Source organism: Hoplias malabaricus, chromosome 8, assembly GCF_029633855.1.
Source record: "Hoplias malabaricus isolate fHopMal1 chromosome 8, fHopMal1.hap1, whole genome shotgun sequence".
Classification (NCBI taxonomy): domain Eukaryota; kingdom Metazoa; phylum Chordata; class Actinopteri; order Characiformes; family Erythrinidae; genus Hoplias; species Hoplias malabaricus.
Window position 1 is genome coordinate 28,123,137 of NC_089807.1, and position 12,440 is coordinate 28,135,576.

A 12,440-nucleotide genomic window follows, 5' to 3' on the forward strand; every position below is an offset into this window, starting at 1 on the left:
TATATATATATATATATATATATATATATATATATATACACACACACACAGTAGAACCTCTACTAATGAACGCCTATACTAACGAACATTCCAAGATACGAACCGGGCATGTGAATATTTTTTGCCTCCACCAACGAACCATGACTCTAGAAACAAACCCGAGCCTCCGCTGAGCCGGCGGCTGGAAATGGCCACTGACCCCAATAGGCGAGTCTCCCAGCGCACCCAGACTTGAGTGAGCGTTTAAGATTAGTAAATTGTAGTTTTAGCAAATTTAGCATTAGTGTAAATAATAGACATTGAAATTCATGCTAAGTTAAGCCGTATCTATGCTTCGTCTCCCCACATTCACCCACCTACTCCCCATTATTCCACCCACCTCCCACCTCCCATCATACAGCCAGTGCCTGTGTTACTCCTCCAGCCAGTCGTCACGTCTTCAAGGTAGCGATATGTAACCACTTAAAACTTTATTTCTTTTTTATTACTGTTACCACTGTATTTCTTTTTTATTTTTAGTAATGCTATATGTATTTTTTTTATATAATTTGAGAGTGTTGTAAACATATATCAGTGAAAAAAGGGTGACTTTCGGGGTGGGGGCTGGAACGCATTATTTGCTTTTCAATTATTTTAAATAGGGAAAATTGACTCGAGAAGCGAACTTTTCTGCTTACGAACCGGGTCACGGAACGGATTAAGTTCGTAAGTAGAGGTTCCACTGTATGTACTTTTTTCCCTGGAAATTAAATATGGAAACTGGCAGGATGAATGAATGAATGAATGAATGAATGAATGAATGAATGAATTGGCAGGATATTCATTCATTCAATCATGAATACGACTTGCAGCATGACTGCACCTGATGATAATCAGTTTGCTCAAGTCTGTTTGGAATCATTCAGTAACATTAACCTACAATTCAAAAGCAAGACAAGACAACATAACAAGAGTAAACTTTTGCTAAAAGACCTCCAAATAGCTGGAATCAGGGCAGAAGGCGGGCTTTGAAAACAACTCTTCAAGGGTGCCCCACATCTGTAGGATCAAGAGGCAACAGGCCCAGAGCCATCAGCACTTCATACCCAACGGGCTGCGTGAGAGTGACAGCGGCAGGTGCTGGAGCACATCACCCCACGCTACCTGTCAGCGTGTTTTATGAGCTTAGGCATTATAAAACACCTTCATATGCTGCACCCCTCCGTCAGGTGTTTATGTGATTGGATCAGCCTGAAAAGAGTCAGTTTTCCCTCTGTGGGCCAGCAGGAAGACTGGGTGCTCACTGAGGTTGAGGAGAAGGAGATGCTGAGGAGATGTCGGGACATGCTGTTGGACACGCTCTGAACATTCCTGCCAGCTGCCTGACAGAATGGAGCACTGAATACAGAAAGAGGAGGAATACTCGAGCTGCTGAGAGGACTGGCTTATGAACAGAGAGAGAGAGAGAAAGAGAGAGAGAGAGAGAGAGAGAGAGAGAGAGAGAGAGAGAGAGAGAGAGAGAGAGAGAGAGAGACCAATCTTATTTTCTGTATGCGCTTATCCAAGTCAGCGTCGCTGTAGGTCCGGAGCCTACCCAAAATCACTGGACGCAAGGTGGTAATACACCCTGGAGGGGGCACCAGTCCTTCACAGTACAACATACACTCACAGCCAGAGAACCCGGACTCCTTACAGTCTTCTGGAGCGGGTCTACAAAAATATTACATATGTCTATAAATTTCATCCAGTGTTCCTTATCCTTCTGTGTTTTATATATGTGTATATCTGCATTGGCAGATAAGTACACGCATAATATCAGTTAGCATCTGCCCTGAACTCCCATATCAGTACATCTCTGCTTGAAAGAGGTGGGTCTTCAGTCAGCAGAGCACACCAGAGAACAACACCAGAGCCTCCTACAGAGAACTGAGTGAACTCCTGTGCTAGAACAAGGCAAACTCATGCATCAGCTTGGAGAAGGTGCACAGACAGGGAAAAAAAATGTACAGAAAACAGAGAAAGCACTTCATTATTCATCATCATCATCATCACCTTCATCTTCTTCTTCTTTGCTGATTAATCCATTTCAGGGTCATGGATTTCATTATTCTTCAGAAATGCAAATGCCATGGCTTGTCTCTCTCAGTTTGGTTACATGGTGTGATGGGGAGAGTGCTAGGTAGTGAGTGGAATGAGCAATGACTAAAATTCAGGGAGAAAACTGGCTACAAATGAAAATGGCATTACACCAGACACAAAAGTAAATAAAGACAATACAGCTGAGAAACACTATAGTTAAAAATGTGAGCTATGAGGTAGAGGGACTGAAAAGAACTCCAAGGTATTATACATTGCCTTCTAACAGCTTCAGTAATAGGGTCATGTCTCAAAGGCACACAAATCTCATACTGCATGAGAAGAAAAAAAACCTGTACTTTAAACTAAGGCGCCCCTAAGGCATCACAGTGCCATAAGGAGCCAATTCAATGCATTTTTCTTTCCCTCACTGTTATTAATGTACAAACAATCTTCATCCACGTCTTCAGTATACTCATCTATGGCATGAATATATTAAAATATGCCTTAAACATAAGGAAATAAAACAATTTCAGTGTGTTTTGTGATCAATTTTTGCTCGATAACGATGATAAGCTTTCTATTTCTATTCCTGGTCAGCACAGCCCACTGCAGTCTATCAGGCGTGTATACTCATGCTATTAGACTTAGACTTGACTTTATTGATCCCACATCGGGGAAATTCACTTGTTACAGCAGCACACAGTCTTAGGCATTGGACAAGAAGTGGGGAAAAACAATGGAGGAAAAGACTTAAAGTTACATACTCACAAACATATAACCCATACAACCATACGGAGATGGTTGCAAATGAGAAGTTATTGCACATGATTATTCGCATTGTTGGGAAAAAAGGCAGAGGTAGTAATACTGGTAGTGCAAAGACAGATATAAAAGACAGATACAGATACAAAAAATATATGCAAGGTAATAGTATATATTACATATTGTAAGTGTTGTATAATCTAACAGCAGTGAGTATGAATGACCTTCGGTATCTCTCCTTCCTACACTGTTGGTGTAACAGTCGTCTGCTAAAGAAGCTGCTCAATTGTTGCATATAGGGGGTGAGAGGGGTTATCCACAATTGATGTCAGTTTTGCCAACATTCTCCTCTCCCCCACCTCCTCTATGGAGTCCGGATGACAGTCTAAGACTGAGCCAGCCCTTCTGACCAGTTTATTTAGCCCTATCAGAGCCCTGTCCCTATCAGAGCTTCCACAGCCCCAGTAGACCACAGCGTAGAAAATCACTGAAGTCGTAAATAGTCCTTAACAGTGTTCTGCACACCCCAAAGGACCTAAGGCTCCTCAGCAAGTGGAGACGACTTTGGCCCTTCTTGTACAAGACATATGTGTTTACTGACAAGTCCAGTTTATTGCTAAGGTGAATTTATTACGGTAAATGAACATAGGTGAATGCATTAACATAACAATGTAAACAAGATTTTTCATTCATTGTCTGTAACCGCTTATTCAATTCAGGGTCGTGGTGGGGCCGGAGCCTACCCGGAATCACTGGCCGCAAGGGCGCCAGTCCTTCACAGGGCAACACACACACTCACACATACGGACACTTGAGTCGCCAATGTGTATATATATATATATTTTTTTGGACTGTGGGAGGAAACCAGAGCACCCGGAGGAAACCCACATGGATACGGGGAGAACACATCAAACTCCTCAGAAACAGTCACCCGGAGCGGGAATTGAACCCACAACCTCCAGGTCCCTGGAGCTGTGTGACTGCAACACTACCTGCTGCACCACTGTGCCGCCCTAAACAAGATTATAATAGGTTTAATTCAAGTGCCTGTGTGTATGTACTAAATATATATTAAATATGTTATAGTCTCCTGTTCCCTCTGTGTTTTGGGGTGTATTTTGTCTTGTATGGCGACCCCCCTGCCAGAGCACAATCATTAAACTTTCCCCATTGCCCAGGGAGAACCCAAGAGCAGTGCGATTTTGGTCTTTACTGTCCTCACACACGATGGGTTTTTCTTCACTCAAAGTGTTTTTTCCTCCCAGCAAATGTTTTCCCGTTTGTGAGAGCATTGTTCGCTTTTTTGCTTTATGCCAAGATCTGAGTTACGAGCGAGCAAGCTTACGCCACCCGCCACTAACCCAGTGAGTGTTCAGTACATGTGGTTATCTTGCCGTGCAAGCATCTCTGTCATATCACTGTTTTTTGTAGCATTGTAACATTAAGGGTGTTGTGAATAAGTTAGGTAAAGTGATAGAGTACAAAAAGAAAAACTCCCCCAAACTCCTCCACAAATTGCCTCCACTTCCTCAACCGTCTTCTTCTGATCATCAAGGTAAATACACTTAATAGATCCAGTTTATTTCTTTACATTCTCTTTTATTATGTATTTTGTATATAATATGTTTTATTTAAAACATGTAACAAAAAATTGTTGTGGGGGGCTGGAATGGATTAATAGAATTTCAATTCATTTTAATGGGGAAATTTAATTTGATATACGAGCAAGTCGTAAGTCAAGGTACTACGGTATCTCTGTTGTTTATAATGAGACTTGATGGAAAGACAAAGAAGAATTGGTACCATTTCAGAACAAGACTACACTCATAAATGTTTACGCACGGTTTAAAATCTGTTTAGTAACAGATACTAATGATGTTGTTACCATATTAAAAGTTGATCATGAGCTATAACACATAGGTAGAAAGGGCAACAATGACTTGTTATTTGCCAAATAGTGAATCCACATCCATCTGCACTGTTAAAACTCAGATCTCGCTGGATACTGACCTTAATTTCTCTTCACCATCAGTCGACATTAAGCCACTTCAGCACATATTTGTTAATAGGTTTAACCATTTAACCACAACACTTTCTTTTTATAAATTAATGATAATGTGCTGTACATTAATATGTGAAATGACTAAACTCACATTCTCAGATCATAGCTTATTCTTTATCTTAACATTTTCAGTAAGTTCTGACACTTTCAGTAGAAGACCAAAAAAAGTTTAACAAATGATTATTAATGACCTTTAACGTGTCTACAACTTATAATATTGATTTTCTTATTTTAAAATGGTATCTACAGCTCAGATAATTCTCTTGAAATATTAAACCCCAGGAACCTCACACTTTTATTCTTGAACCTCAGTAAAGTCTCACACTGTGCTAACAGCCTCCTCTGACAAAATTTCTATTTGAGGCACAAATATCTCCTGTCCCCTTGTTGCCTGATGCTAAATGTTAAGAGCATCATGATTAAGTCTGCTAAACCATCAAAGCTCAATATTATAATAATGAGCTGAGACCTTCCTCTGAAATGACCTGTATGCATCAATACCTCAATCCCACGGTGTAACCAGGTTATAAAAACGCAATCAGATGCTTCAGTATACATGTTAGTACAACGCCGTATTTCACTGAAGCCTGACGTGGAATGTTCCTGCAGGCGAGGACGTAAAGGAGATATACAGCAAATTTGGCCAGCCCACGTAAATCAACACCCTGTACTTACAGGAGTTATCAGACGAAGTGCAGCACTATATACGAACAATTACACCTCATTTATGGCTTACCACCTCATTACCACAAAGCCACATAGGCAAAGTACAAGCAAAGGGGCCTACTGTGCTGAAAGCCTATTAACAGGAATCCTGGAACAGAGCCACACTTTTACTGTTAAACCCAAGGAGTCAGAATTAAGCAGCAAGACCCAAAATTACATACTGATTATTACATATTGCTGTCAAAGCCTGTTGTCCGCCGTTCAACCGTGAGGGAGTTTGACCTCTTGTGGTCAGAAAATGAATTGCATTATCAGGAAGGCAACATTCACTTTTAGCCAAACGTGAACATTTAACATTAACTCTGTACAAAAACGTTCCACAGGGTTAGGGTTGGGTACCTGTTTTTGTATGATTTGTTTTATGTATTTTAGTGATAAATCTGGTAGATAATTATCATATACATTATATAACTGATTTTAAATTCTGTCTGGTGTGTTTTAGGTGTGTTATGATAATGGACATAGTGAAATGTACCTAAATGTTTTTAAACATTTGGGTTAAGTAATCAGTGGGGTAAATGTGATAAAGAATTAAAAACAAATAAGGACTGGGAGATGACATTCACATTTCTATGCATATCATGGGACTATAAATATTGAAATAAATATGAATGAAGTTAATTAAAGCTTGTGCTTTTTTGAATGAGTATATAAACTACTAAAATATGTAATGATAATATATGCACAGAAATATACTAATGTGTGTTATTATCACCCAGCCCTATTTTCAGCTTTAAGCTTTAAGTCACAGATTACACTGTGTCAACGAATAATAATGGCAGTCTAGTGAGCTCTTGCTGCAACTAGTGATCACATGAATGCATGTTTGCAAACTTCAGCGAAGGAGTTTACATCTTCATTTGTATCTGAATGACAAGCACAGTATGACAAACACTGCTTTAATGTCATACTCAGCCATACTTAATATGCACTGGCCCACTTTGCACTACAAATATTGTTTAGAATTTTAATGGACAAAAGATTATGAATTAATCAGTATCCTCTACTCAGATCAAAGGGAAACATCTTTTCTGCACATGTTTTATAAGCCAAAAAGGAAAATATATATATATATATAAAAAACACTGAAGCAGAAGCAAAAACAGAGATAACATGAATACTATAGTTCTCTAGCAGTTCTCAGACTCTTATTAAAATAAATGATATGCCAACAAATCACAATCTGCAGCCACTTAAGAATTTATTTGTAAAAGTTTTTATATCTTAAATCATTGTCATGACTCATTAGCATTTGCTTCACACAGACATGACCGTACGCAGACATGACCTTAGACTAAAACTGCTGCTGTAGACAATGACCGTTTAAACCAAGCAAACAAGTACAGATGAGCTAATTCTGACTGACCTGAAAGTGCAGAATTATGGTCCATATTAATCCCAATGTCAGTTTTGGGTTGCCATCTGTGATGTCATCATTTCTGATATTGACTAGTTTCACCTGTTGAAAGAGAGTTAGATTCATGAAGCAAGCTAAAAAGACAATGTCTATATAATGCTTTTTAAATAATTTCTTTTAAAACCCTTTTAATTATCTTTTACAGATAATACTTCAGACACGTCACTGAACAACATTTAGCACAAAAATCAAAAAGTGACCAAAAGGTAACAGATTTCTGAAAGTATCATAAACAGCCCAGAGTCATTCATGCTAATGGCTTAAGCATGGAAGTCTCAGCTAACTGTAAAAGTAAGGAAGTGAGAATGGTAGCTGCTATTAATCCTCACTAGATACTCTTAATGATTGTTTTCTTGTCTGGCCCACTGAGAAAAGAGCAACCTTTTGAATGCTGTCAAAATGTCTTTTTTTTAATAAAGATTAATTTGAGATGAACTGTTAATTCAGCCAATTACCTCAGTGTTATATAACTGACAAGGACTGCTGAAGCAACATGGATTTGCTGGTTTTAATTAGTTATATAACAAGGATAGTTTACAGTCTCATAATTTCCACATTTGTGAGCAATAATAGTTGTTTTATAGGTAAATCCATCACAGCATAATATAAATTAATTTTACTGTGATACTCAGTGACTGATGTATTAAATAAGTGCACACAAACCCTGCTAAAATTAGCAAAAGAAAAAAAACTGTCAGTTACTGGTCACAGCTCTATTTCAGACATAAATATGAGATGATCTAATACTGAATAATAAAAAGACTCAGCCATAAAAAATTATTATGCTATGACTAAAAAGTACAATGGGAAATTATTTTATAATTTTAAGTATTTATGCCCCCAGAAAGTGATTCATTTGAACCGAAAGCGATTTGTTTGTGGTGTTAGTGCCTGTTAACAGCCATAAGGGGGCACTGTGCGACAGAAGATACTTTTGGAAAAAAAAATGGCTGCTTGGGAAATTTGTTTACCCATTAACGGTTCCCTTTGTTGGCAATGAACTAGTAACGAGGTTATGTCGGACGGCTGTGATGAAATAGAATAACTGATCTGAGAAGCATCTGCCCCAATCTATGACAAACGAGAACTGTTTTTCCCTCATATATGATATACCAAATTTGTCTCTGTCTTGAGAGAATTGAAGAATCCAGAGAATTTCATGATGAAATTTAGGGGAAGGTTTATATAAACTGCTCTAACTCCAATATTTATAAATCCTAGTACACAACAGAACCATTCTGTTTTACAGCTGTTTCTTACAGCCCTTAATCTAACAATACAGCACTAGCAATAAATAAATCCACATATCAGTCATGTATTAGAAACACGCTAAATGGTCTAAATTGTGACTTAAATGCCCTCAACTGCTCACAGCAAAAATAAAAAGAGCCGTGTGCACGTTTTAAGTGTGTCTATAGCTAATGTATCATGGTCCTCCTTCTCTGCATCCCCCACCACAATCCCTCATTATAACTTATACTGGTGTCTAAGCATGGGCAGTGTTCTCCTCCAACTGAGTTGAGCTGTCCAGTGACGCTGCATTAATAGCAATTCGAAAAGAAGTACTGGCTTGCTTCACATGTTAAAAGAGGAAGCTTTTGCTAAACTTCACCCTCCCAGCTTTGTAAAATCATGGTAGAGAGAGATACAGGTAACAATGATTCAAATAAAGGAAAGCATTTCTACAGCTCTGTATATTTTTCTTATGAATGCCCATATTTCCCTGTTGTGGTTTATTTTATTATTAATGTATAATGTTGTGTAGTATCCCATTGTTAAAACAGAAACATTATTTTCTCATCTGTTTTTTTTCCTTGGTTGTGCTTTGTTTAAAATATAATAATACATATCAGTCAATATTTACAGGTCTTGTGGTTATAAAAGCATGAAAAAACCTCTGTAGAAGATTAACATCACTATCACACAAAAAAAGATGCCTTTATTGATGACAGAATCCTCCTCAATGTCTTACCTGCCGCCGTTTTAAGTAATCCAGTGCTATCTGTACGTTCTGGAGTCTGTGGAAGCGCATGCGGCCTTTCTCTCGAGGCTGTGAAGTGGAAAAAAAGAAGAAAACATAAGCATTCATCACTTTCATTCACTCAGCTACTCACACTCACCACATCCTCGGACAGTGTTGCCTTCCCATTTTAAAGTGTCCTGGAGGGGAGAATAATCACAGTGATCCTTACTTCAGCAAGGTTCAAAGCTACAAATCAGCATCAGTGCAGGAGAAATGTGAAAGCTGATCCCCTCTGTGAGCAGGTGAGTAGGACAAAAAGACCACAGCATAACCCCAATGTGACTGACATATTTACAAAGAAATGCTATAGTAATTATCATTTCTCTGAGAATGGTGTAACACACAGGATAAAAGTGGACTTCATTGCTATTCAGTTGAAATCTGCACCAATACACAGCCAGCTTGAAAGCTGAGATTTTTTGGAGCAGGCTTGAGGAACATTATGAAAAGGAGCTGTGATGTTTGCTATAAAGTGCTGGGCATGGGTGATGGATAGGGGGAGCAGATAGCCAGGCCTGAGAGAAAGCTGCTGTAAAGCACTGAGTCAACAACATGAGGCAATCAACTGAAAAATGAGCAGTGAGTTGTGGGAGAGACAGAGACAGAGAGAGAGTCAGAGATAGAGAGAGAGATTTATTGGTCTTCCTCCTATTCAGATGCTTTGTCAGATGCACCATTTGAGCACTGTGGTCACTGATCTAATAACATTTTTTTTTACTTGACATACAGTTGTATATTCCAGCAGCTCTGGGACAAATTAAAAGAATGTCTATGAATAAGCAGATGATGAATGACTAGTATAGGCCTGGGCGAATGGGAGAGATCCAAAAATAAGCAGCAATATAATATATATATATATATTATTTTAATATACCATTATCTCATAATAGATTTCATATTTCCTTACATTTACTTAGCAAATAGTAAATATCCAATCACACTGACCTATCGTCCAGGCCTAGACCAACGCACACAGAGCTTTCATAGTTCTGCGATTGTTGCTGGGACGCAACAAGCCACACAAGCTGGAACTAAAGACTTCGACTTAATTCCACAGCACAGTATGAATGACAAAATACATACAGAAAAAGACCTACTGAGTAGCATATGACCAATATTTCTGTCAGCTGGAGGTATCAGCTACTGCTGAGATTTTATAGACTTGCCAGTATCATAAAATCTACTCAGCAAAGCATGGATGATCAATAACTTGTTTTACCAGATCCGTCAGATGTGAGAAAAATGTTTCATTTATACACACAACATGATAATAGTTTTTTTTTGTTTGTTTGTTTTTCTATGAAAGAAATGAACAAAACTGCTAGTAAAACTGAAGCTCCTTCCCTGTGCAAAAATAGTACGAAATGTATTTGTTTAAGGTTGAATTTCGCCCTGAAATAAATTAAGTATCTATCTATCTATCTATCTATCTATCTATCTATCTATCTATCTATCTATCTATCTATCTATCTATCTATCTATCCAATCATATTTTGCCATTCTCAGTTGACAATGAAAGTCAAATCAGTCAGTAAAATGTCTGTCTAAATAAAACTATTTAAGTCTTTAATATATTCGAATAAATTGGTAAAATACACATTCATATCAAAATATTAAGACCACCTCCTTGTGTCTACGCTCACTGTCCATCCTCTCAGCTCTGCTGGCCATACAGAGCATTTGTTGCTCTGCATACTTTGTTTGCCACTTTCACCCTGTTCTTTAATGGTCAGTATCCCCACAGACCCACTCTTACCACAGCAACACCCACTAACACAACACCACCACATAGGCCTGTCATAATAAAAACATTATCGAATTATATTACAATATATTTACATTTCCTAAATACGTTTTGCTGACCTCAGTATTGACCATTAATTTGTTTGAAAACATTTGTTTTATTTCAATTATGATTTATTTCTTTATGGTATATACATTTTTACATATTGCGATTCCATTGTCTGAACATACTTAATGGCTACTTATTTGCTAATAGCTTATTGCTCTGTAAAAGGGTGTTATTTCTTCATTATCCTATTATTATATTGTCATTAAATCAGTGGCATAAAATGTTCTTGAAATAACAATAATATTATTTATCAAATAATTTTTAAGTCAATACATAAACCACAAAAAATGTCTGAGTAGAAGTATGATTCACCAGCCAAATCCTGCCTGCTCTGTGGTGGTCCGGCCCATTGAAGAACAGGTTGAAAGGGGCCAAAGAAAGTATGCAGAGCAACAGATGGACTACAGTATTTCATTTTAGAATTACAAAGTGCTCTAGTATGGTCTGAGTAAGTCCTCCTGGATAAAAGTGTGTGACAAATGCTGTAAACATAAAATATTTTTGGTATCCTGCAGCATATAAATAAAAGAAAATATGCAATTAAATGTGATTAAACCATCAGAATCACTTGTGGTATCATTCAGTGAAGCACAAGGAATAAGTCAAGTCGTTCGTTCACAGCTCAGGCTCATTTTTTAAGGCTAGAAATAAAGAGAGAGGCCAGGCTCGCATTCTGAAGCACTCCATGGCAACCCCATCAATGGCAGAGGCTATGCTCAAACAATACAGCGCATGGTATTTCTCTGTCCCTGAAGTAAACGTCTTAACTTGAGAACTCCTACAGTCCACCTTCAAGAGGCCAAGCTTTCAGAGGTTTGGCACTGTGATTAATGGTCACTGCACACTCTATATTAATAGTGTTAACTGAGGAGTGAAGGAGGGCAGGTGATCACACCTACCCCCTTATCCTCATCACCATCATCATCCTGCGCACGTCCATGCCGCTCAACTGCACATGCTTCGGCCTCACTCACCAACCGCAACGTCTTCAGAAAATCACGCTCCCTCGGCTTAACCGCGAGAACGCAAGCCAGAACAAGAGACACAAACACACAGACGATGGACAAATGAGGAGAGATGAACAGAGAGAGAGCAAGAGAGAGAGAGAGAGAGAAAGAGAGAGAGAGAGAGAGAGAGAGAGAGAGAGAGAGAGAGAGAGAGAGAGAGAGAGGCAAACAATAAGAGGACAGCAACTTTGAAGAGTTCTAAGACAAAGTTCCTTAAAGTTCTCTTCCATTAAAATGGAAGTGTGAAGCTCATCATTTAAATTAGTGAGGGTTCACATGATTTAACAGAGCTATTGGAGAATTCGTAAGCTAAACATGGAGACACAAGTTAAGTACTGGATTACTCTAAAAGTGTTCTAACATAACAAAACATATACTTTATTATACCACAGTTAGTTCCGACCCTGAGAGACATTCCAGGGTTGCCAATACTACACGATAATGGCACTCTGACACTCTGATAATGGCTCTTCAGGTATTACTCCTCAAAATACATGTAACCTAGCAACAACGCCAGCGCTTACAAGACAGAG

The 12,440-nt window shown here is 38.4% G+C and overlaps 1 protein-coding gene across 1 annotated transcript in view; it reads right to left on the minus strand.

Annotated features, from left to right (window-relative positions):
• The window catches only part of dst (dystonin), a 194,724-nt gene that overhangs the window by 117,636 nt on the left and 64,648 nt on the right, over positions 1 to 12,440 (minus strand). Inside the window, exons 9-10 of the mRNA XM_066678377.1 lie at positions 8,998 to 9,075; positions 6,975 to 7,067 (exon numbers count right to left, since the gene is read on the minus strand). Of these exons, the coding sequence (XP_066534474.1) occupies positions 6,975 to 7,067; positions 8,998 to 9,075 (171 nt within the window). The remainder of the gene's footprint in view (positions 1 to 6,974; positions 7,068 to 8,997; positions 9,076 to 12,440) is intronic.